Source organism: Protomyctophum bolini (genome assembly GCF_963924005.1).
Source record: "Protomyctophum bolini genome assembly, chromosome: 5".
NCBI classification, from domain to species: Eukaryota; Metazoa; Chordata; class Actinopteri; order Myctophiformes; family Myctophidae; genus Protomyctophum; species Protomyctophum bolini.
The window spans coordinates 11154627-11180943 of record NC_137866.1 but is presented as its reverse complement, the minus strand read 5'-3'; the positions used below and the strand labels follow the sequence as shown (position 1 = coordinate 11180943).

General features: G+C 42.3%; 1 protein-coding gene across 3 annotated transcripts in view; it reads right to left on the bottom strand.

Annotated features, from left to right (window-relative positions):
• Positions 1 to 3294: 3294 nt before the first annotated feature.
• The window catches only part of slc16a4 (solute carrier family 16 member 4), a 32094-nt gene continuing 9071 nt past the window's right edge, over positions 3295 to 26317 (bottom strand). For 2 of the 3 annotated variants that reach the window (XM_080763241.1, XM_080763243.1), the window contains 9 exons: positions 23604 to 23736; positions 23249 to 23381; positions 21960 to 22103; positions 21323 to 21484; positions 18911 to 19588; positions 11444 to 11655; positions 9677 to 9770; positions 9460 to 9471; positions 3295 to 5620 (listed from right to left, as the gene is read on the bottom strand). In XM_080763241.1, the coding sequence (XP_080619367.1) occupies positions 5436 to 5620; positions 9460 to 9471; positions 9677 to 9770; positions 11444 to 11655; positions 18911 to 19588; positions 21323 to 21484; positions 21960 to 22103; positions 23249 to 23381; positions 23604 to 23736 (1753 nt within the window). In that variant the 3' untranslated portion in view covers positions 3295 to 5435. The remainder of the gene's footprint in view (positions 5621 to 9459; positions 9472 to 9676; positions 9771 to 11443; positions 11656 to 18910; positions 19589 to 21322; positions 21485 to 21959; positions 22104 to 23248; positions 23382 to 23603; positions 23737 to 26317) is intronic. The other variant, XM_080763242.1, reaches the window with a different exon arrangement.

Genomic DNA, 26317 nt, shown 5'->3' with positions numbered 1-26317 from the left:
GAGTGCATTAGTGCTGTAAGCAGAGCATGTTGGTGAGTAAGGATGAGAAGTGCTGCTTGCCAGGTCTGTATCGGTGGCCTAAGCAGCTGTGGTAAGTACACTATAGGGTAAAAATCACTAGTGAATAAATGCAATTTCTCTGTCTTGAGCAGGTATCATTCCCAAGACTATTTAAAATGATGGATCTCAACACAAGCCAAAACTTCAATTCACAGTAACATGCCATTCACCCCTTTCACTCATTACGTTACTTTGGTCAATACTTGCTCAGTAAGGCTTAACAATTCAACCAAAAATGATTGGATGTAAATTAAACGACGATAGACAGAACTGGAATTGTAAACGATAACTTGCCACCTAAAATATAATTTCTGTACAACTGCCATGTAGTCAGAATGAAATGCTTCTTAGCCATGGAGATGTGTAAGCAACTGGCACTTTAAGACATTTCGAATTGAACATTTTAGTTAGACTTCCACTGGCTATGGCAGATGTACAGTATTAAAACAGGTTCTCATTTTCAAGTAAAATGAGTAAGGCTGTCGGAGAGGCAAAACTGACACCTATGCCATACTTGTCAGTGAATTATTGGCAATAATTGGAGATTGTGGACTGCACAATATATATCTGAACATTAACAAATGTGATATATTTCAGTTGTGCTAATCCAGGATATAGCAAGCTGTAAAACATCTCTAGACCATTCTCATATTAAGCTATACTGTGCAAATAAGGTAACAAGTAAGTAATTGGCATCATACATCACAATTATAGTTTTATAGAATTATTGATGGATACGATTTCCTTCAGAAGACGGAGCTAAAATCAATCCGGATGTTGAAAGATGATACTAAGAGTAATTTAGTACCTTTAGGAATCATAATGTAAGATTAGAGCAGCCCTAACTGAGGCAGATAAACACTCCTCCAGTTTCTGGGTAAGAAGACCGCCTGGATTCTATAATAAGCGTGTACTGTAACTGTTTCCAGTATAATATTTTATATGGATTAAAGGTGTAATAAATCACCTATTCATTCAATTTAACTTACAGCTACAACCAGTATGCAGTGAAAAGTAACTTATCTCAGACAAACAAAAACCCTCAGGGTCAATTTAACCTTTTATTTTAGATTTCTTACACTGAGTTTAATACTGAGATGTTTTACTGTCGAGGTAAATATTTTATTTTGTCTATCACATTGACTTATAATGCATGCATTTCTTTAAACAGACTCAATTGATATTTGGTAATTGCAAGTTACTGTATGTATGTACCAGATGGCACAGATCTTGTGGCAGCACATTCAGATTGTCACACCCCTTCCTTGGGTGAGGGTAGTGTGCAACCTCTTAGCAAACCCCACTCAAATGATGGCAGAGTTTAACATAGTTTATTACTAGCAAAACAAAGGAGACCAGATATCACATGAAAAAAGAACAGAATATTCCAAATCAAATGTCATCCTTCAACTGATTAAATGTAAGTTAAATCAAGCATTATGATAAAATAAATGCAAATGATCAGGCCGTCAAACAAAATACTATAATAACAAATGTATTTTAACCATGGTTGTAACTTTATCATTCCAAAATAAAACTTCACGTCCTTGGAGTCAGTGACCGCTCCTGATTACCTATGTAGGCAGGCAGCAGACTGACAACATGGTTATATACCCCCATGGCCCCTCCCACTAAAGACAGACAAAATAACGGGGTGATATACAATGTCACTTCTGCTCAAATAAACCGGCACAAAAATACATTTTAAAGTCATGGATGATTTGCTTTTCAGTTATACAACTTTGCATTGAGTGTCCATGTCCTTCTCTGACACAGTGAAATCCTTGTCCACAAGGAATTGGTTTGGTCCAAATCAAGCATAGGTTGCAGGTGTGTTTCCTGGCAAACATATTTAAAGATCTGAACCCCATTTTGATTGTTTTAGGCTCCAGAGCAGAGCTACTGTGACAGAGATGGCTGTAATTTGTTTGTTCTTGAGTAAATAGGTTGTAGTTTGTTGTTTCTGTTTGTGTCCATACACAACTAACAAAGTGTGCACTCTTGACAGAAACAATATATTCAGATTAATATGTGTTTTTCCTTTACAGGGGTTCATTGGACATGATGAAGTGAATCACAATCTTCATACACACCATCAAGTGCCATGTGCTGTAAGTACCCTGTTTATATGCAATTTGGCTGCTATAATAATAAAATAAATGTATTATGAAATCTGAATACAAAGCACTGTGCTATTTGAAAAATAGAAAATGCGTAGATTAATGAAAACCATTTTGTATTTGTTCATGTTAAAACATCTGACATAAATGAAAACAACTGTAGCCTGGGTGACAATTGTGTGAATAAAAACGAGTTAACTGCCAAATTCTGTGAATGTGTTCTGTCATGTGATGACATTTCTGTGTGAGAGACTACAAAGGACCACACATGTACATTCAAGTCACACATCACTTTATTGCAGCTGATTGTACAGTCTGTTTACAAAACAACTACATGAGCTGCGACCAGTATATCTACTGTGTGATTGGTTACCAATATTGTCTAACCTCAAATCAGGAAACAAAAGTCAAATACGGGTGGACACATCAGTGAAAAAAGAAGGTAGTGGTTCAACATAAAATGCCTTTTCTCCAAATTTCAGCATAATACCCAAACGTCATCATATAGCTACACTTATTGCTCCAAAAGACATACAAATGCTTCAATTTGTTGCTTAAATATGCTTTTCCTTAACCACTTAAGCCCTATACTGACCAGAGTCCCCCTAGGGCTCCTCCTGTTTTCACTTTACTACACTTAAGTATTTTTGCCCAAAATAGCAGATCTGCAAGCTTACAACATGTGGCAGATCTGTTATTTTCACCAAATGTTTGCCCCCAGATTAGGGACACTAGGGTTCAAATGGTTAAAATACCCCCAAACAGGCATTTGACTCCAAAGGGTAAAGTAACCCAAATTTCAAATCTACTTTTAAAGCATAAACATACATTTCATATATGATTTATATTACAAAACATTCAGTGGCTCCCAGTCACAGAGATCGGTGGTGATTGCAGCTCACGAGCCAAGAGAGCTCTTGTGCATGACTGTAGTTATTGAAACAATACAAAGAGCTTTGCTGAGCATTGTGAAAGTGAGCTGAGGGGGAATAATTTGGTACTAATTGAAGTAGCATTCTTTGTGTAGAAGCTCTCCAGTGCCACAAGAGGGCAGAGTAACAAAACAAACTGGATCTAGCTATGATCACAGGATTTCTTAAAAGACATCTAAGGGAAAAGGCTGTGAAAATGGGTGGTTGAAAATGAAAATGTTTAAGTACACCATGTTTCATCAAGGTTCAAGTTGTAGGTAGGTTTACTAGTAATGTGTCTTTGGCTCACATTCCAGGAAAGTTAGTAAAGATACAGTATAATAAGGCAAACAGTGGTGATGAACAAGGAATCCATTGAATAATACACAATAAAAATCTATTCCATAAAAAAGAAAGATAACTTCAACAACCATAACAAGACATATATTATTATACAACACAATCAGAGGTTACTTTGCCTTTCATTGGCTGCCTGCAGGCACTCTAGTCGTAGACGCAACGGCATAGTCTTACCAACCCAGTCGGGGTAATGTGTATTGGCTTGCCTTATCAGGTCAAGGTCAAGATCAAGGCATTGATTTTTATATGTTGGCAGCAAGGTGTACAAAGTATCTTTGAAAAAACACTTGCCCAGAGGATTTCACAGTAAAACACAATCCTCCAAATGCAGCATGAGCAATGTAAAGCCTGATTCACACTTTGTCGCGTGGTGGCATCGTGCGCCTTAATTAGCAGGCCTACAAGCTCACAAGTTTGTAGGTCTACTATTTTCACCATCGTATGATGGAGCATAAAATAGGCTTAACTGGTTTACCCCGCCACACTCCCCAAATATGTAATTTCATTGTCAATAACAGTGTCTAACTTCCAGGTCAGCTAAATGCTTGAAATGGCCTACACAGTATGTAGAGAGAGGATATGTAAATTGTAAGGATATCATTATTACAGTAAAAATGAGGGTGTTATTAAGTGCGCTGTTAATTAGAGCAGGGGTTCTCAACCTGGGGGTCGCCAAATAATTTTGGGGGGTCCCCAGATTTAAAAAATATATATAATTATTTTCAACTGAATGGCTGGGAATTGGAAAGGGTTTATATAGTACACATAGTGCATGCATCCTTAATGATTATATCTGTTTTCAGTATTTATTTATGATGTATTTTCTCTATTAAGGTTATTGTAGCGGTCAATTTGTATTGGGGGTGGGGAGTGGGGTGGGGCGGGGGTCGTGAGACATGGCCAAAGCATTTCCGGGGGTCCCCAGACAAAAACGTTGAGAACCCCTGAATTAGAGGAACTGTTGCTTTCAGTGTGCGTGTCACTTTTGTGTACCAGCTGTGCAGTATTTTGCATAGAACAGAATTCCTTCAGCATTGCCATTACTAATGGGCCAGCATCAGTATTACACATTGTGTGGTTCAGAAGCAGGCTACATTACATCAAATGATTGCTTGGTATCTGAACTATCCGGCAGAAAATGGGACATAACCACATGCAACATGATCTTAACGTGGGCCAAAGTGCATGTTTGTGAGTACAGGTATAAATATAGAGGTATACAAGAACATCTGTCTCATTCATGGATATGGTGTTTCATGAATAAAGAATTTCATCATAGAAAAACTATATGTATGGGAAGGCTATTGTTAGACAAACAGCAGGTAGACACTAGGTTTCCAGCTCAGTACTGTAGTTTAGTTTCTATATCCGGTAGCGCTATAAGCAATGAAAGCCAATACCTCACATATAGAGTTCTAAGCACATTTGGACACATCACGTCATCACTAGAGACTTGCGTGCCATTGTATTTTTCGAACCGTTGAATCATTCAATATCATTTCCCTGTTTGTGAAAAGGCGGAGACATAATTTCTTTTGTTGTGGTCACACTGCAGAGCACATTGAATGGTTTTTCCATTCAATAAGTGGTAAAGGTTACAAAGCAGGCAAGAGAGCATTCCCAGCAGTGACAAGGGTCCATTTCTGTGTATGTCAGTGTTGCATGCTCCTCCACTGCATACTGAGAGAGTGGCGATGAAATATAATATGGCATAACAGGAAGAGTAATTTTGGCTTATATTCAAAAGATACAAAATACGATTATCTGTTCGTTTTTAGTGTGGTCACGACTCACAATAATTTTCTCCCCAGTCAGTATAACACTCCTTCAACAAAGTTCAAAGGTCATTTAGGTCTTGACACTAAGTTCACGGTTGCGCTTATGTCCGTGGAATGCAAGCCCATGGAAGATATGAACACGCTGGTTCAGAGTTGAAGGTGTTCCGTGCTTTCGAGTCCCTCTACAGTACACATTGTGCAGGAGGTCATGGGGTGAAGCAGCCATTGGTCTTCCAGGCGCTCTCAGCTCTCTGGGCCTGGGCCAGCTTCTTCCTGGACTGCCAGCGCTGGGCCAGGGGCTCCATGAAGAGGGAGAGTGATGAGAGCAGGTAGCACACTCCGGCCAGGTAAAAGGAACAGTCATACGTATGGGTGTAGTCGTACAGGAAACCTGGAAGGACCCAACAACATAGAAACTGGCATCAGTGATCACTTAGGAATGAACTGAATTACATGTGAATCATGGACAATGTTGACATTGTATTGGGCAATAAGCCTTATAAACCTCCCATTTAAAGCACCTCTTATCCCGAGAACCCTTGAGTATACCAAAGAGAAAAGGCATGCATATAGGCCTAGATGTGCATGCTGCTGTTACTACTCATGACCTTTAGAGTTACAGTGGGTTCCTGAGGGCCGGAGAATGGCTGCTCACTGCTCTTAATGGCTAGAATTGGATAAATGTAGTTGACAAATTCCAATGTATGTGTAAATGTAATTGCATTCAATTCACTTAACACTTAAATGAATTACCTTGATCATGTTTTTAGCTTATCACATTTATAAAGCAAGGAAGCACGCACGACTCCAATCCGTCTTAATCTCTCTGAACATTCTTACCGGATGCACGGTCGAGGAAAGTTAACTTTTCAAGAAATCTCAAAGAAGAGAATACCAGCACTAACGGAAAGTGTCAGCATTACATGCTGATGCTGACGAAGGCTATATGCTGAAACGCATATGTTGTGCTGTCTGCTCTGCAGCATACTATGCAAATTATAAAAGAATAAAGTTCCTTAAACTAAAAGGACATTTCCATGAGTGCTGGTATTCTCTTCTTAGAGATTTCTTGAAAAATCTTATCACATTTAAACTAAGTTTAAACTACTCTTTATCCTGACATCAATCACGCGATTCATGCCTGAAGTCTCTGAGTAACCAACTTCACAGCAGAAGCAGTGAATTTAACTGGGGTCAACAACAAGCACTCCAGTAGCAGAATATCTACTGTTAAAATTGATTTAAAGATTTTTGTTATCGCTTTTACAAGTGTGGTTGTACAGCAGTCACAAGGAGCCAGTCCACACTCCACATCGACAGCAGTGGCCCTCTAGTGTAGGCTTAGAATTGAGTGTGACTGGAATTCTGCCATCTGGGACCCATAGGCTTTGGAACAAATTGTCTGAAGAGCTTAAGGGGAAGTTCACACAAAAGAAATGCTTGATTCTAACGTCTAGACCTGCAGTGTTTCTCAACCTTTTTTGTCCAGTGCCCCTATCCAATATCCAGATCTCCATACCGAATTAAAATGTAAGCAATATTTCTTATTGTGCATTGTGTTGCTTATGTTACTTAGAAAACATCTAATCGATTTTTAAACATCAGATTTTACATTAAACTGTACTGTTAGTATGTGATTATTATGTAATTATTAGCATTGTTGGCATGATAATGACTGATAATGACATGCTACCTGACCATGATACAGACTTGATGCTGACCATGACTAACCATGATACTGACCATGACTAACCTTGATACTGACCGTGACTAAACATGATGCTGACCATGACTAAGATATGGAGACACAAAGACAAAGACCAGTACCTTATTGACACAAGGACCAGTACCATGGCATCCCTGTCACACAGTGCTAGCCCTGATAGCCCTGTCCATGTACCCCATCATACCCCAACTTGTGTTAAAGGACATATCTTGACTTTAGGCTCCAAACTTTGCATCATCTTTCCAAGCACTCTTTTCTCAAACATTGTGTATATTTACGATACTAACAGGCACTTAGCCGTAGCCTGCAGGGAGGTTTGGTCGACTCAATAGGAAAGTTAACACAAACCTCAAAGATGACAGTTCTTCCTTACAGGAGCTGCCGAGACGGTAAACAGAGCCACAAGCTATATCCGTACCACTGCAAAGTCAGGTAGTCAGGTTTTGACCCCAAAATCCATAAGCCCCTCTCAGGAATTGCCTAACAAAGTGGGAATGGACCGTGTCAACGAGTTTACAGGGAACCCCCTCACCCCAACGGAGGCTGGCAAGAGCTTGTAGAGCCATTTTGACAGGACATGCATCAAAATGCTCACAAACAAATATGGTCAGCTTGATGAAGGATTCTGGACTAAACCTGCATAAAAGTGATGATTGGAAATGGTCTGTCTATACAGAGAATATGTGTATCTATACATCTATCTATACACATTTATTAAACATCACTTTCTTGAAGGTCTTGCACTGGCAAGACCTTCACAACACACCAGACACACAAAACCTGTTCCCTGGATTAAAATCAGGTCTCCAAAAGACAAACAGAGTCAATCTGCCATCACTTAAAACTGTCTGACTCTGACCCAACCCATAGAAGCAACGCTGTTTTTCTAAGGATTTCACTTGCCTTCAGGCATGGTGAAATGTGACACTCGTCACCCCTCTATGCATTTCTGTCAAAGCAACCCCAAAAAGTCCTGTCTAGTATGAAGGCTGGACTAACTATAGGTTGTTTTTCTCATGTCAGGTTCAGTTTTCACCCTGCATGATGACACGCACGCACATGCGCGCATGCGCACACACACACACAAAGATATCCCACAAGGCCCCACAAAATGCATACAAGTGACAAAGACTCCTCAAGTCCTCATCCATTTCCCCGGGAGCCCCTTGTATAATCTAATCATCCCCCACTCACCTATTATATTTTGGCATTCAGGCTGTGGCAGTGGGTGCAAAAAAGCACATACCAACATATTTGACAGGAAGAGGAGCGATAGTTGAACGAGACGAGCTTAAATGAGACGCCAAGCTGGTCAGCTGCTTACACGTCACAATGGTACGTGCACATATGACCCAATCAAATATACTGTAACTAGCTTGCAAGCTATGCATCTTTCTTTCTCTCAATTTACTCATGCCAATTCACAGTTAACCCTCATGTGTATAGTCCCTGTCACTGCCAACCGATACTATTGGTCTGTGGAGGGTGTAGACAACCATGTCTCTTTGATAGACTTGGAGTCGCCAGCTGGTTCTTTTGACTTGACAAGTGAGTTGTTTCAGCGGGAGGGCAGCATAACGTGTGCTTATAGGAGCTCAATTCCAATCCCTGCTGAACAGGCACCCCAACCAACCTGCTGCTAGTGCAGCAACAGAGATCACCCAACCCAGTGTTTGTTGGAGCATTCGGCCACCCACGTAGGCCTACTATGGAAACTTCAAACCCCAGTATCTACAGTGTTGGACAGGAATGTAGCCCGTGCGGCACCGGGACGTTACGCATCATTATATACTAGAACTAGACCAGTTGGGTACCGGCCAACTGAACGACGCATGTTGGGAATGATGCAAATAGGGAATGCATGCCCCATCGTGTTATGCAATACGCCTTATACCCACTGCATCCATCTGTCTGTGTCCCTTTTGTGCCCATATGGAAAAGTCCTTGCAGTGGTAAACGTCTGTGGAGAATGTATAGTGAGAACTGACTGTGAAAAGTGGACTGACTAACTAATCAAATGGCAGGTGTTGGGAATTCAACACGTGTGGGCAATTCAAGCTTAGGCTGGGGTTGCCGTTGCCATGGCAATCAACGGGCTCATTTGAGCAATGGCCAGAGTCTTTGTAGAATGGCTGCCATCAGTCGGATCGACGCTTCTGGACAACCGCCTATCAGACCGAGTGAGATTGTGTGTGTGTGTGTGTGTGTGTGTGTGTGTGTGTGTGTGTGTGTCAGCCTTCAAGCATTTTCTGTTTCTATCAGGGAAACATAAGTAAGATGCGGGGTACCTAATGGGGTACATTTGTAGAATCGCCCTGCCCCTCTGCAGCCCTCAGGTCTCAATGGGTTACGTTAAAGGGTTAAGTGAAACACATTAGGTTAGGTGTGAGTGCCACCCCCCTGTATTTTGTTTTGGTAGTTGCAGGTTTCGTTTTTGTTAGTTTTACGTTTTGTTGCTTAGTTAGTGAGTTGTTTAGTTTGATTTGATATGGTAGTCTACTCACCATTTAGTTTATCTGTTGGATTTTGTTGAGAATCAGACATTCACATTGTAAATACAACACAGAATTGACTTCATCCCTCATTTTCAATCCATTATTTCACTTATTTCACCATATTATTGTCCATAAATACCTAGTCCAGCAGTAGGCCATATCCTGTGTATGTGTGCTCATAATCATATGCCATTCACATGGTTTTGAATGACGATGATTCACTCACCTGCCAGAGGTGGTCCTGTGAGACAACCCAAGCCAACAAAGAACATCGAGAATCCCATGGAATTGTTCAGTTTTTCTGATCCCACCATGTCTACCTGCAGATGGAAAGAGCAGAACAGGAAACGTCAAGCATAATTCATTTAGGAATTTAAATAGTGTCTAATTCAAAACTTGACTGTGTCACTTGATAATCTTCTCAGTAGTTGATAATGATGATCCATGGTCAACTACTACACTATATTTTGGATATAAATGATCAAACAACATTGTTGTTAGTTCTTCGGGATCAGATTTTTGGCAAATGTTATTTGAATGCATTTTGGATATTAAGTGTCGGGTTTCAGAGTAGAGGAGACCCTTTTAATTGGCTCAACATTGTTAATGTTGTAATTACAGTTTTTGGGGGTTTTTAATGTTTTTTTGTGGCTTTCGCCTTTATTTTATATTTGTTATGGAGGGACAGACAGTAGGCTGACAGGAAATGGGCAGAGAGATGGGGGGTTGACATGCAGTAAAGGCCATCGGGATCGGGAGACGAACCCACGGCACACTGCCAGGATTACCAGCCAAGGTGCCTGGACCGCTGAGCCCAGGCTGTAATTACAGTTTTATTACCGGCAAACTCTCCCTTGCAGTCAGAACTACACACACACACACACACACACACTCATTCCACTCAGTTCCACTCAGTGGTCAGTGCAGTTGTATGGGGTGTAAACAGGAGCCCCTTCCACCGGAACAAGCTGTTTAGCCTGAATGAATCAGACACCTTTAACCTTCCATCAAACGGATAGGAGAAGACTCCATTCAGCAGAACAAAAACCGCTCCGACTGGTTCTGTGTGCATGCATGCTCTGTACAATGCCTTACAATGTGACGACACCGGTGGTCATCCCGTTTGCCCAGAAGCATTGCAGCACCGCCCAGCCTATATCTGAAGACACCATCTCCCAACTGAAATGTCACCATATACCATGTGAGAACTCTCACATGAAACACAAATAGGTCATTGCATGATGTGGTGACATTTCAGTTGGGAGAAGATGACCTCACGATACTGGATACCAAGTGACTTAATTGCACCACCCTAAACTGACAGTTGGTAACGCAGTGACGTTAGATATCAAGAAGAGTCAATTGTCACTCGTCTTTCAAGGATACCCTTCTCTCCTTACGTGTGCACATACATGTGCACAAATATGCTATCTGCTATTTTCACAATATTTATCTGTGAAACCAAGTCAAACTAAATGTAATATCTCAACTCCTACAATCCCAAGCTGCTTGTCAGGGCGAGGGGTCCCCAGTTCAAATATGATTATTGTTGGGGGTCCCCAGTTCAAATATGATTATTGTTGGGGGTCCCCAGTTCAAATATGATTATTTTGGAGGATCGCGGCCTGAAAAGGTTGAGAAACACTGCTCTACAAGATACATTTTGTCTGACACCCTCTCACCTTAAGAAGGCTTTTCAAAGAATGTTGAAGTTGTGTGTTTGTTATCTATCTATCTACAGTAATGGAATCTCATCCATTGTAGGGTGCTATTCACTTTATTGTAAACATGAACTGAACTTCTGAACAAAGTAGATACCATCACATTCCCTAATCACTGTCAAGTTGATTGATCATTATTAGCTTTTAGGACACACACACACACACAGTACACACACACTGGAGAGGGATACTTGATAGACTGTGGTGTGACAATAGAGTTAGATTTCCGACGGAGATGACTTGGCAGAGATAATGCAGATATTGGCCCTCACCAGGACAGGTAGCAGCAACGCCATGTATCCACCACAGAAGATGGCGAAGAAGACTGCGTAAACCATGAGCAAGAGGTAGGTAGTGGCCAACGGGGAGAGCAGGTTCACCACACCGCAGAGGATCAGGTAGGCCTTGTGGTAGTGGTACTTGTGGAAGAGGTTCCTGTCCGTCACCCACCCTGAGGCCAACTGGGCAACGGTCTCAGTGATACCTGCATGGGAGGAACACACAGGGAGAGAGAGAAGACATGACGGGTGAAGGAGGAGGACAGTGCAGGGGATGGTCCAGTGTAGAGGGCTAGATCAGGGATACTCAAATAGATTTACCTGTGGGCCACATTACAAAAATGGCAAGGGGCCAGGGGCCAGTAGATAAAATTACGACATTAATGATACTTGATAACTTCTCTCTTTCAATTGCTTTATTTTCGCAAAATGTATCAAAGTACAATGTGCATGCACACAATATGTAAATAAATAAATGTGTTACATTTTCTTGCATAAACACAAAGAGCTGTTTCCATAACTGCACAAATTATTGCACATAACATGAGTAGCTGTTATAATAACATAATGACATAACATGAGTAGCTCTTTGCCTGCCTGCCTGTCTGTCTGTCTGTCCATGAGTAGTTATTTGTCTGTCTGTCAATGAGTAGCTGTCTTACTGTCTGCCTGTCTATGAGTAGCTGTCTGCCTGCCTGTCTATGAGTAGCTGTCTGTCTGCCTGCCTGCCTGTCCAATTGTCCATGAGTAGCTGTCTGTCTGCCTGTCTGAGTAGCTGTCTGCCTGCCTGCCTAATTGTCCATGAGTAGCTGTCTGTCTGCCTGTCTATGAGTAGCTGTCTGCCTGCCTGCCTAATTGTCCATGAGTAGCTGTCTGTCTGCCTGTCTATGAGTAGCTGTCTGCCTTCCTGCCTGTCCAATTGTCCATGAGTAGCTGTCTGTCTGTCTATGAGTAGCTGTCTGCCTGCCTGCCCAATTGTCTATGAGTAGCTGTCTGTCTGTCTATGAGTAGCTGTCTGCCTTCCTGCCTGTCCAATTGTCCATGAGTAGCTGTCTGTCTGCCTGTCTATGAGTAGCTGTCTGCCTTCCTGCCTGTCCAATTGTCCATGAGTAGCTGTCTGTCTGTCTATGAGTAGCTGTCTGCCTGCCTGCCCAATTGTCTATGAGTAGCTGTCTGTCTGTCTATGAGTAGCTGTCTGCCTTCCTGCCTGTCCAATTGTCCATGAGTAGCTGTCTGTCTGTCTATGAGTAGCTGTCTGCCTTCCTGCCTGTCCAATTGTCCATGAGTAGCTGTCTGCCTGCCTGTCCAATTCTCCATGAGTAGCTGTCTGTCTGCCTGTCTATGAGTAGCTGTCTGACTGCCTGCCTGTCCAATTCTCCATGAGTAGCTGTCTGTCTGTCTGCCTGTCTATGAGTAGCTGTCTGCCTGCCTGCCAGCCAGCAAGTTGGTTAACAGAAAATAAATTGTTATGGCTGAGTAAAATAAAATACAATAAACACAATTTGCCTGAAAATAGATTACCCAGCTATGACCTTTTTCATGAAAAAAAATGAGTAGTGATATGGCTGACTGAGTAAAATAAAACAATCTACCTGAAAATAGATAGCTATAAGTGAAGAGCAATTTCCGCAATTACCATTTCCGCAATTTCCATTTCGGCAATTTCCTCAATTTCCATTTCCGCAATTTCCGCAATTTCCATTTCCACAATTTCCGGAATTACCATTTCCGCAATTTCCATTTCCGCAATTTCCGCAATTTCCATTTCCACCATTTCCGCAATTTCCATTTCCGCAATTTCCGCAATTTCCATTTCCATTTCCAACTATTAATGGCAGCTGGGTTTCATCATTCAAATAAAATAGAATTCTGTCCGTTTAGCTATAAAATTATGTCAGGGAATAGGGAATGAAATGTCTTTCATTTGCATTGCATCTCCCCCCCCCCCTCGTTCGAGTAATAGTACAACTCTAATAGTATTACTTATAATAATGTAATTAAAGATAACTTCATTCAGATTTATTTATTTTTATTTCATTTTCCAGATTTTTTTTTCTTCTTTTTTTTAGATTTTCATTGGTGGGCCAGTCATAATGGTCCCGCGGGCCTGATGTGGCCCGCGGGCCTGAGGTTGAGTATCACTGGGCTAGATCATAGATGCAGACTGTCACAGAATGTTGGTCAAACTAATACTGTATGAGGAAAGGATATTATATAGACAGGATATGAAATTAAATATCCAGGCTGTCACTTTCTATCTACAGAAACTAACAATTATCTGTATGAAACAAGAACATTCAATAGCTATTCCTTAAGAAAAAGCTAAGGTGATCACATGAAAATGGAGGGCCCCAATGTAAACAAGTCTTAGTGCTTTTCTGGGTATCTCAATCCTCTTAGGCTAGCAGACCTTGTATTGAACTGTGCTTTCCTTGAACTGTTCTTATTCTACAAACATTTGTAAATATAAAAAATGTAAATAGGGCTTAAGCGGTTAACATAAACATACATGTTGCGATATCTGGACATAAGGGTGAAAGCGTGTTCCACACTGGTATGCCGCGGCTGACATTCCTGAGGGTCATTTCAACAGATGCTTAGTCATAAAGAGTTAACCGTCAAAGTCAGCAAAGCTCAGTGTCGGGCCATGTTGCACTGTAGCGTGTGGTTAAAGTGCAGAGGAAGCTGTGCAGGCATGTGGCCAAGTTATATTGAGTGACCTGCCAACCTGTCACATGCATGTCGCATTAAAGAAACGATACAGTCAATCAATCAGCGTGTGTTGCACACCTGCGCCAGGGAGGAGACAATAAGGGAGGAAAAGTAGGGGAGGGTGCACTGCAGCAGCACAATGTGACGTTTGATGCACCACATGGGCGTCAAACATCAAGCAGCCTTGCACATGATGATCCTGTTCTACAGTAAGATAACATCCAGGCAGAACCCCATTATGTGTCGTACCCTTGTCCAATAGATTTATTTTCTGTTACATTGCCTCCAGTGGGTATGATGACTGGGCAGATATAGTATGCTGCTCTCTGCTGAGGACAACTGGAATGCGATAGGCGGTGCGGCAACTGCAGTGGTCTATTGACCGTTGCAGGAATAGCTGCAGGCAGGCAGCACCAAGCCATCGATCGAACCAAACTGGTTCCATGCTGCAGATCAGAGTTGCCCATCCCTTGCTCACCCACTGCACCACAACTAAAACAACACACTCTCCACCTAGAGGCTTTCAATGCTGCAGACCAAATTGCAGAGATGTCTTGCTGCAATAATCATATTTGTAATAAAATTAATCCATACAATCTCTTGAACATGTATTACCATTTTGATAGTTTCCTTGCTGCCTGACTGAGTGCTGCACTAGCCTCAGCAGGCTATAAATAAAGACAAAAGAGGGATGAATAATGAAATGCCCTGTCACTGAACACCTCTGCTTTTGTTACATAATAGAACCTAGTACATATCTCTCCACCACGGTTAGGAATATGACATGAGGCAGCTGTGCTGTGTTTATGTGTCCTCCTCTAGTGACCAGAGAGAGTTTCCTGGGGCGTGAGCAGACAAGTTGCAAGCTTGTTTGTGTGTTTTAGTCGCAGCATGTTAGCCCAGGTCCGCAGCTGTTCCCGTTCAGACTCAGCACAATGCAGCTTCAATAAAGCCCTCTCTACATTAAGTAGCGCTTCGGACCAAATGCCTCTCTGGGACAAGTGTCCATGCACTAATGTGAAGCTCTCGCCCCACCGCTGATTAGAGAGGTGTTACCGCATCATTTTGCACTTTTGCAGAGACGCTTTTTGCTTCAAATTGGATGATTGTGTGATGCGTCTGTAAAGTCTGGGTATAAAATTCACTCTCATTCTCATAGCCTTCCTCATTACTGAGTGGATGCTGTTGGCTCGTACTACCCACTCTTTTGTACACATTGCCGCCTCAGTGCTCCTCCGCAAAACATCAGCCACTTCAGAATTGGACCCAAAAAATGGGGAGCCCCCTCTTGTCACCACGGCAGCTACTTTACTCAGTTGGCTGTTGCTTAGCAACTCCCACTAGTGACAGTGTTGGTGGCGGTGGGCTGACACGGGAACCGACCCGGACGATAGTGGGCTCCCTCCCCAGGACAACTCAATGGGCCTCTGTGACAGGGACGGAGGGGGACAGCAGGACACAGGGACGGAGGGGGACAGCAGGACACTGAGACGGTGGCTTTGTGGTGTGCGTAGTAGACAGTCTCCGACTCTCCGCTCTCTCAGCTCAACACTGCTAATGAGAATATGACAAGAGCAAACGTGTCCAAGGAATCTGTTTCTCTCTTTCCGGCACACTGATTCTAATTGGTTGGCACGCTGCTCATTAAGTAGACCCGTGGACCACCAGAGGATATTGAGCATCTATTCTTTTCTTGTTTTTTGTTTGAACACAGAGCACTGCATCTGGTAAATGGTAAATGGTGCATTTATATCTGCCTACAATAAGGGATAGTAGAGCTCAATAATTGTCTTATTTGACTGTACAAAGTGGAGATGGGTGAGTTCCTTCTCCCAAGTATGTTGTCTTTATTGAGACAGACAGTTTGGAGGCTGAGGAGACAACATAGGGAGGCAGAGGGAACAAGGCTTTGATGGGATTCAATTCTAGCCCTACATTCAACATCTGTTTCAGGTGGAAATTATCTGAATTGGTGGTGTGCTGAAGGAATACTCAGGAAACTCATTTATAAAACATTTTTCATGCTAACCACCAGCATTATCTATTTTAAATGACCCCATAGGTAATCTCAATTTATAGATATCTCTTTCTGTCTTTCAAATATCTTGAGACCCATTCATCCAATCAACTTCACACTTAACGGGTGTACTGCTAAGGACCCAAGGGAGTGCAGCGCATTGATTGTGAAGTCGATTGGTCCAGCACTTCATGCGTATCTCGTGAACCACTCTTCCAATCAACTTCCCACTTGATGGGCATTGGGTGTATTGCTGAGGAGCAAAAGAAAGTGTGAAGTAGATGGGATGAGCGGGTCTCATGCCCAGGGACGTATTAACACCCGCAAGGGCCCCTGAGACCATCATTTGTTAGGGCGTCCCATAGTGCAGGGAGGGGGAGGGGGGTGTGCAGTGTGCACACACGGTTTCTTTAGGCCCTTGTCAGGGCCTCAAACCCAGTACCGTGCGGTCCAGTTTCCGCGAAGTGTCCCTGAGAGCCAAGGGCCCCTGGGCACCGGCCCCAATGGCTAATTTGGCCCTGCTCATGCCCTGAATGGGAATTGCACTAGTGGCACCAAAACTTGACTAAAGTAGCCTAACACAAGCCCACGTGATTCAAACTGGTATGGGGCAACTACAATTCACATTAAGTTAAACATTTAAATTAAATCTGTGGCTATTGATAGCCACATAGTTACTAGATTTGCCATTTGTGAACTAAGCACCAATGATTTTGGTTTTCAATAAGTTTGTTGATCACATGCTATAGAGCTTAGCCATGTGATTTGATGTATGCACCTACGTAACAGAGATAGATGTACAGAGAGACAGACAGACAGAGATACAGACAAGCATTTTCATATTGCACTATAAGTTTCTTGTCATGGACTTGACTTCCAGAAGACTGTACATGCTGTACTTGAAATACTACAATGTGTAGCCAGTATTGTTGAGTCAAAACTCAGAAATGGACCACAAATCTGGTCAGCATGACAACTCAGACCTCAGAAACTACATCTCCCATAATGCAGAAGCAAGATGGCTGCTCGTTACTTGATTAGGAGCACCTTAAAAGGAATGGAGGTTCAGTCATTCTCAAAAAACAAACTAATGCAAACCGCAAAGACTACTCAAGAGCTCTACCTCCAAAGATGCCAATGGTCGGTGATGTTTTGTTTTATTTACACTTGTGTATGCACTGCAGTACTGTTAGTTGTGGTTAAAATCAGGCTAATTATGAATAGTAGGTTAAACTGTTTCCATTTGAAGTGGGGAAGGAACACATTAACACTGCAGTATTGCCTTCATTTCTATTGACAAGTTTAAAAGTATAACTTTACAAAATAAAATGTTAAAATGATTTGAGAATTTGAATACCCTCATCTACGAGCATCTTTAGAAGGTCCATCAGTGTCCATCTCCCAAGAAATGATAATTAATTATCTTGGGATACATTTACAGAAAAGATGCTTGCCCTCAATTTGTGAACACATCAAAGTAGTGAGTGTTGGCATTATACAGTAGGGTGGAGCAGCATTTCAATAATTCACAACGCGCCACCAGGCACCCTTAAAGATTTACATGCACGTGCATGGCTGGTGAAGGAAATGCTGTTTTTTTTTTTCATATGCAGTGGCCTCATCAATGGGATACTGCTGAACCCACCAGCTTTGGCCAGTAGGCCAAAGTTCAGCCTTTATGTAAGCACATTCATTACATAAGACTGCAGTCTGAGCAGCTCACAAATAATTAATGCCTAAAAGTTGACTGAGGACATTTTATTTTTGCATCGCTTCTTAAACTCAGTCTAAAATGAAACCCAGAGCTCTCTCTTCACAAACACAGTGAGCCTCTCCATTAGCAGCTCTGCACTAACAGACATATACAGTAGTAGGAGTCCTCTGTTTTAGTGACATGAGAAGCTACTCAAGTATCATGCATGATTTGCTTTGTAAGAATTTATCTTAACCGTCTATAGAGCCAAATATCCGTAACCGGGTGTTACGGTGACATAATGCTGTGTGTGGTGTCTTTTTTTTTATGTTTATTTTTTTGGCTTTCGCCTTTATTTTCATTTTTTTGGAGGGACAGACAGTAGGCTGACAGGAAATGGGGAGAGAGATGGGGGGGATGACATGCAGTAAAGGCCGCCGGGATCGGGAGTCGAACCCGCGGCCAGACTGGATTGCCAGCCAAGGTGTGTGTGGTGTCTTGACCGGTTGTTGTTCTGTTGCTCGGTGCAGAAAAAACCTGAGTTTCACAGCGCCTGCTGTCAGCCGTTGAAAAACCTTGTTTTCACCAGAAACGACATTCATTGTGCCGATTTGGAGATACAGGCCATTGAAAGCAGCACATAGAGTGCAAGTGGATGCGCGCATATCTTCAAAATGTGGGCCACTGTCCCACACTGTTATGCTAACGAGTGGCAGCTAACCATTCGATCTGATCAAAACATGGATTAAAGAATATAAATCCTAGAAAAAGTAGGCTACGGTTCTACCGGGCTGCCAGACAAAAGTAATTCTATGCTTACTACGGTTCTGGCGGGCTCCGTGTTTTAATAAGATAATGGGCATGCATGTCCACTGTGGGACAGTGATGACGGAGCTGAAGGAGATGGGTCTTACCTGGGATGAAGCACAGGCCAAAGCACGAGACAGGATTTAGTGGCAGTGTATGATTGCGGCCTTATGCCCCAACCGGGACGAAGAGGATAAGTAAGTAAAGTAAATATGACCACTGTGGAGCTTACCTGCTACTGAGATGATGAAGGAAGCATCCATGGCACTGATTCCCAGGGTCCTGGCACGGGCAGACAGGTGGAAATAGGGGATAAAGTAGGCCAGCTGACTGAAGACCAGAGACCAGGTGTAGATGCAGAAGAATGGGTCCTTCAGCAAGGAGAAGTCCAACACTTTGGATTTTTGGACGGCCACCTCACAAGACGGTGGTGTGCTGACATGGGACGGATTCCCCACAATGGCAGACCCATTCACACTGCCATTGAGCTCCGTGGAGCTGTCTGGGCTCCCCGGCTTACCCTGTCTCAGGTCATGGTGGGGTTCATGGTGACCATTCATGCCATTCAAGACCAGTTTGGTCAGTTCATGGTTTGTAGAGTGGTCCTTGGAGATCTGGGCACTTTGTCCCACTAGAGTCTCTGTTTCCCAGTGAGATGGTTGAGGAGGAGGGGAAGGGAATGAGTCTGTTTTGGATATGCCATTGGTCAGGTGAGGGGCACTATTCCCATTCAGGCAACTCTTAGGGCGTTCCTTCTCTGAGGAGCTTTTGAGGGATGCAGCGGGGCTTTGCATCGGGGAGATGGTGGAGGTGGCGATGGCTGCAGTGGCAGGCTTTACTTTAATTGGTCTCAGAAGCATCCCGGTAGCCACAAGGTTCAGCATAAGACCCCCCAGGATCAGTAGGGCTCCTGTGGAAGATATATAGAAATCCAGGCATTCAGCCTCACACAGTCCCAAACTTCTCACTATACGCATCAGGAAGACTTTCAGTCCAAAATATAAGGACCATACATACAATGTCAGTGGTGTGGCATGTTTAACCCACTGACTACGACTCATGGTACATGATAGATGATACGTAGATACGCCCCTCTCTATCCTGATTGGATAAAGGATGGGCCCTCTAGCCAAAACCTAAGCTTTTCTTTTTAAGAACTGGGGACAGGGAGGAACTCCTTATATGGTCAGCAGACTCTATAGTAGGGAGGTTTATCACAAATAAAAAATCACACCCGTGTGAACTGAGTGGTGCAACTCCCCTCTCTCCTCCCCCCCCCCGATCTCTCTCTCTCTCTCTCTCTCTCTCTCTCTCTCTCTCTCTCTCATTAGCAGGCAACAGTGCAGCACTATCTCTCTCTCTCTGTTTTTGGCACAACAGCGCCCCTACTGGTACTCATAGTCATACCACTGGTGCTCATAGTCACATAGGTGGTCACATTGGCGAACCCGGACATTGCTGTTCCTTGGAGTGGTTGCACCACTCAAAAATCACACCAGTGTGAAGTGAGGGGTGCTAATATAGGCTATTAAAGTCTAACTCGTGTTGATTACGTGATGTAATGGTGATGTAAAACAAACGGTGCCAACACAAACATTAAACGCCATTAACAATAAAGAGACAAAATGACGTAATGAGGCACATTATGACGTAAATTCTGCCTTTATTGTCAATGGCGTTTACAAAACAAACATTGAACTAAAGACAAACATTAAACCTGTTTATAGGAGGGGCTAGTGCCCCTCAAAAAGAACAAGTGATATTTGAAATCACTGAAGATACCTTTAAAGTCTTAAAATTGTCTTAAGACAATTGTCTTAATTGGTATAGCTTGGTGATATAATGATGATGTAAAACAAATATTACATTCCCTTTATTGTTAATGGGATTTAATGTTTGTGTTAGTGACTAAACAAACTGACTTTTCAAACTTCTCTTCATTGTCAATGGCATTTTTAAAACAAACATTGACCGTCCTAAACACAAACCTGTACGTATATAGGAGGGGCTAGCGCCCCTCAAAAATAGGTTTTGAGGGGCGCTTGATCATTTGATAATAATAATTTTTAGTTTGATGCAATGCAATGTGAGTATTACATTCAGAAAGGAAATTGATGCATAGTTTTGGTGTAAACATTTCTTATGTACTGCACAGTGTGTTTGGTAAAACAGTCTTCTCTGTTAGAGCCTCCCAATTTGGAACAGTCTCCCTACAGAAGTAAGAGGGACCTCCAACTATTTGACCTTCAAATGTAATCTTAAAAGGTGGCTTAAAGCAAACCAAATATGTCACCACGAGTAACTATTATTAACTTATTGCTAGCTCCCCTTGTCACTGGTGTCATTCCGCCCCCTGTACTATGTTTACTTGTTTTTGTATGGATAGCCTTTTTACCACTTTTAAGAGCCTGCTCAGCGACTACAGATGAAAATTAGCCTATGGCTAACTCTGGCTCATTTACATAGATTTGCAAAATGACGTGTTGATTAATGTGCATTGTACCTGTTAAATAAATAAATAAAATAAATAAATACTCTTATACCAACCCATATAAATTGGAAACATGCCTGTAAAGCTTTTAACAACAGTGAAAGAAACACATTAGTGATTGCCACCCTCTCCCAGTTAGAAGGTGTCACTTACCTTGCCAAGCATATTGATCCAGCAGCAGCTGAGTGAAAGGAGCCAGGGCAAAGGTCAAACCCATCCCGGAGCGCCCAATTGCATATGCCGTAGCCAACCTCTTTCGGAAATACAATGCTGTGACGACTGAGAAGCCCTGGTATAGAAGTGCAAAACCAATCCCTAAATAAGAGAAAGAAGGTTATGGTCATTGTCGGATAACTTCCGAGTCATTTGGACGAGGACAGACAACAACTAGAACATTTGCAATTCTGGGAAATTGCAAGTGTGGTTGCTATAAAGTACAGCATGATGATGATGTACGATGATGTATTGACCCTAAAGACGTCATATGTAAAGAGAAACTTTTTGGGGTTTCTCTATAAATAAAGGTGGGCAATTATTATAGTCTGGTTGCCCTGTTAGGCAACCACACTAACAATGCTGTGTGAAACCATCTAATAGTACAAGCCTACTGATTATATTCACAAGGCGGCCATTATTCAAAATGTAGTCGAAGAAGAAGAAGAAGAAGTATAAAGTAAGAATAACACATAAATTATGTCAGTCTTTTTCTGTCCATATATGTGTAGTTTGCAGCATACACTCCATTTGACTGTGTAGAGTTCTAATCTGCATACCAAACATTGCTACTCACCAACTATCAATCCCATGCTGAGGTACAGGTACGTAACGCTGGTGGCAAAGACGCTCAGGAGGAAACCCAAACTGACCAGCAAAGCCCCTGCGATAGATGTCGCCCTGGTCCCAAACTTGGCACAAGCCACAGAAGCCAGGGGCGCTATATGCAGATTAAAACAAAGGAATAATGGTAAAATGCCACTGTATTCTTTCTACGGTAGAATTGAATATCCAATGGTATGTGTTAATTAAGAAATAAAACATGAGAGGCGTGATAAACGAGCATATAATCAAAACTTGGTAACTTTAAGGGGATCGAGCATTCGAGCCATAATATTTTTCTGTTTTTGGGGGTGGCTGCTAGCTCAGCTGGTTAGCAGTAGCACACAGTCTCTCGTATGAGAGATCTCTGCTTACTGACACATCTGGGATAATCAAAATTCACTGAATTGGCTTGGACGGCAGAGACAAAGCTATGTCTGCTGGGGCCTGGGCTGGACGTGGCTCAGCGGTCCAGGCACCTTGGCTGGTAATCCAGTCTGGCAGTGTGCTGCGGGTTCAACTCCCGATCCCGACGGCCTTTAGTACATGTCATCCCCCCACCTCTCTCCCCATTTCCTGTCAGCCTACTGTCTGTCTCTCCTCTATTAAAAAATAAAGGCGAAACCTACCAAAAAAACCCGCTATGTATGCTGCTTTGAAAACCAACCCTGATACAGTCCCATTATGAAGCACCGCCCTAAAGTCTTTGCATTGGTTCTCTGATGCAGTTATTTTTAATCGCTGATGTGCTTCCACCCAATTTTAGTCCATACATAGAATTATGCAAGACTACCGATAAGCTATAAACGTATAATGTTTGAGGACCCAGGTTTGGATTCCTACTCCCGTCTTGTTTCTCTTCTCTATCTGCCCTTGGTTTCCTGTCTCTCTACGCTCTTCTGTCTGGAATAAAGTATAAAAATGAAGAAAATAAATACTCTCCCATCCCCCCCTGGCCCCTGCACGCACGCACGCACACAAATAATCAATATTGTTGATGATATTCGATGACTGACATCACAATACACTTTGTAGGCATGTTTTGCTTATTTAGACAGTGTGGAGAAACAGGAAACCAAAGGCAGAGCGAGCAGGAGAGACAAAACACGTGTCCTTCTGAAATTGAGCCATGGACGTTGCCAGCCAGGGTCAGGTCAGCTACGGGTATGCATGGCCTGTGACTTTTGATATTGAATCCAGAGCTCATAATTATGTTCAGGCGGTGTGGACAACACACAGAATGGGTGTGGTGTTGACTCTGACCTGCAGATAGACGCAGTGCAGACATGATCGAGCCGATCCAGCTGATGCTCTCAGCCGAGCCTCCAAAATCATCTTGGAATGCTACGAAGAAGATTCCAAAGGTCTTCAGCGTTCCCATCACCAGGACATTAACCTGGAATCATACGCATATAGAGTTGAACAGACAAAGAGGAGAATTCTCATTCACACTTGCATATCCATCTATCCATCCATCTTCAACCGCTTATCCATAGTTGGGTCGTACATCTACACACACAGTTACAACTCAAGGGCTATTACTCTGATCTAAGATTCACCACGACCAAGACTGGTTAAAGATTATTTTTGCTGTGTGAAGCGGTTAATAAAGGCATACCATAAAGCAGTGTATGACGACCATCCAGCCCCAGCCCCCATCTGGAGGGTCTACAAGGTCTTTCTCCATCTCCTCCTTCTTATTGGTAAGGGCAGCTCTCCTGAACAGGCCCATCTTGGCCGCCTTGACTTCACTGAGAAAATAACAAAAAAACATTCGATTCACGATCTCCCTTCTATGTCCCATAGAAGGAACACTTTACCTTTCTTTTTCTTCTTACAGTCATTGATCACAATACATTTTCAAATATTATGTATGTGTTTATTGATTCATTTGTCTTAAATATAACATTGTTACAGAACTTGAATGGGCTGTACACTGTAAGCAAGGTAAATGGTGCATTTATAGCACCTTTATCCAAAGCACTTCAAGTTCACGATATGCAGTACATTCATCCATTCACACACAGATGGTTAGGCCAAATACATACAATTTTGTGGGTCCTTGACATGAAAAGGTTTGAGAACCACTGATATAGCTATATATAGATATAAGGATTTAGAAGACATTTGTAGAATCAGCCTCAAGTCTTAATAGGTCTTGCTCATAGACACTTTGATACTAAAGGCTCATACATACTCCAGTTTTTGGTGATAGGTTATCACCGTTTTAGGTGATAGCTTATCACCTAAAACGGTGATAAGAGTTGAGGCCATCATACTCGCGGTGATGTCCTTAAGGATTGACCCCGCCTCCCTGTGGTTTACACAACTTCTAGACCAATCAGTGAACGGGGTGATAACTCCAGAGTGAAAAGACTTGTCTGATAGTGAAAACAGAGAGATGGGTCTGTGTCGCGGTGATAGCTGATCATCACCGCGACTGACGTAATGGTGTAGTTTTCCAACCCTTTAAAAACTACACCGCAGTGATAATCACCAAAAACTGGAGTATGTATGAGCCTTAACCAGCCTGCCAGGGATCAAACCGTGAACCCTTACGACTTCCAGGTAGCTAGCTGCTCCACCTCTTGAGCCATTGCTGCCCCGACAAGTAATTCACCTGTTGGGCTCTCACTTTCAGCCACGTCTCAATTACAGGTAGCCTCTTTATTATACATGTAACTAAGTAGCTTGTCTGTTACTACTACCAAACTACTTCCTCAGACTGAGATGTCTTTGAGAGGCATATGTTTTTAAAACATTCATCCTCATAACCTGACAGAAAAAAAAGAATATCAATATCTCAGAATGTCGTAGGTGACAGGTCTACAGGTATTTGAAACGGGCAACAATTGATTACCGTTTTTTTATTCCTTTTATTCTTGTGTAGAGACAAAAGAAACCGCCGGCAGTGAGAGAGGAGAGACATGCCAGATAAGAGGGTCAGATTCAAACTCGGGTCCTTGTGCTGACTTTGAGCATATATGGTCTGTCTGCTAACTTGGCTGAGGCACCAGGCACCCCCATCGATTCTCTTTTAAATGCAGATTGGTATATAGGTATGAGAAAACTCAATAATGTCTCCCCTTATACAAAGTTCCCATCATCCTTATTGACTCTTCAGCAAATAAATAAACAATTACTATGAATGCAATGTATTACTCTGACCAGAGACCTTCTGATTACTAGACAACCTCTCTCTAGTCTCTACTAGCCTCGGTCCCAGGCTTACTTATCTGCGAAAAGAAAAGCCTGGTCACAACCTAAGGCTTGTATCCTCCGGAATATCCGTCAGATGTATTTCCCCCGGATACGATATTTTCCCGACCAATCACAACACTTGTTTCATTCGCGGAGAATGTAAACTGATTTGTAAAGCATCAACGTCATTTCCTTCGGCGATACTTCCGCTAAAATCCTGCACTTCCGCTGATAGTCTTTTAAGCGTAGGTCTTGCCCAGGGTGAGTCTCTACCCATTCATCTATGGCTCCTCTTGCAAGTTGAAATAATTAAATTATCATTTATTTTCAGCAAATAAATCTGTTGTTTCACACTTACATACATATGTTAATGTGAAACAATTGGACATGCATGTTCAAAGAATAGGATTTTTTGTTCTACTGAATGAAAAATAAATCTTCATATTGTCTTAGATGGTATATAACAGTAGATAGCTAGCTATATGCTGCAATATTTTACAGCAGTCAATGGAATGTGAAATAGGATAGTTACATAGTAGCCAAAACCAGTTACATCTATCTTCTACCACCTCTTTTTCTCAGTATTACAGTTACTGCACTGAACTAGATATCTGAGAGTGTTTGCATCAAGTGTCCTCACTGTAAATCACTGTCGCAGCACATGTAAATATTTAATCACATGAGTCAGTTAACTCTACTTGTGTCAGCAACTTTTGTTTCATCACTTCCACAAGATACAGTACGATCTTGCAGATTTCTTGCAGATTTTAAAACATTTTATGTGTTTATTTGACAGGTACAGTGTACAATGAATGTATTGCTGATCATTTCTATTCGTAGTCCCTGCAGGCCGTGAAGTACATAATGTGACACCACACTGTTGTTGTCACCTGTTACTGGTTAAATAAGTTATTTGAGGATGTCTCATTGTGATGTTACTCTTCTGTGTGTGTGTGTGTGTGTGTGTGTGTGTGTGTGTGTGTGTGTGTGTGTGTGTGTGTGTGTGTGTGTGTGTGTTTGTGTGTGTGAGTGTCAGTGTGTGTGTGTTTGTGTGTGTGTGTGTGTGTGTGCGTGCGCGTGTGAGTGTGTGTGTGTGTGTGTGTGTGTGTGTGTGTGTGCGGCGTGCGTGTG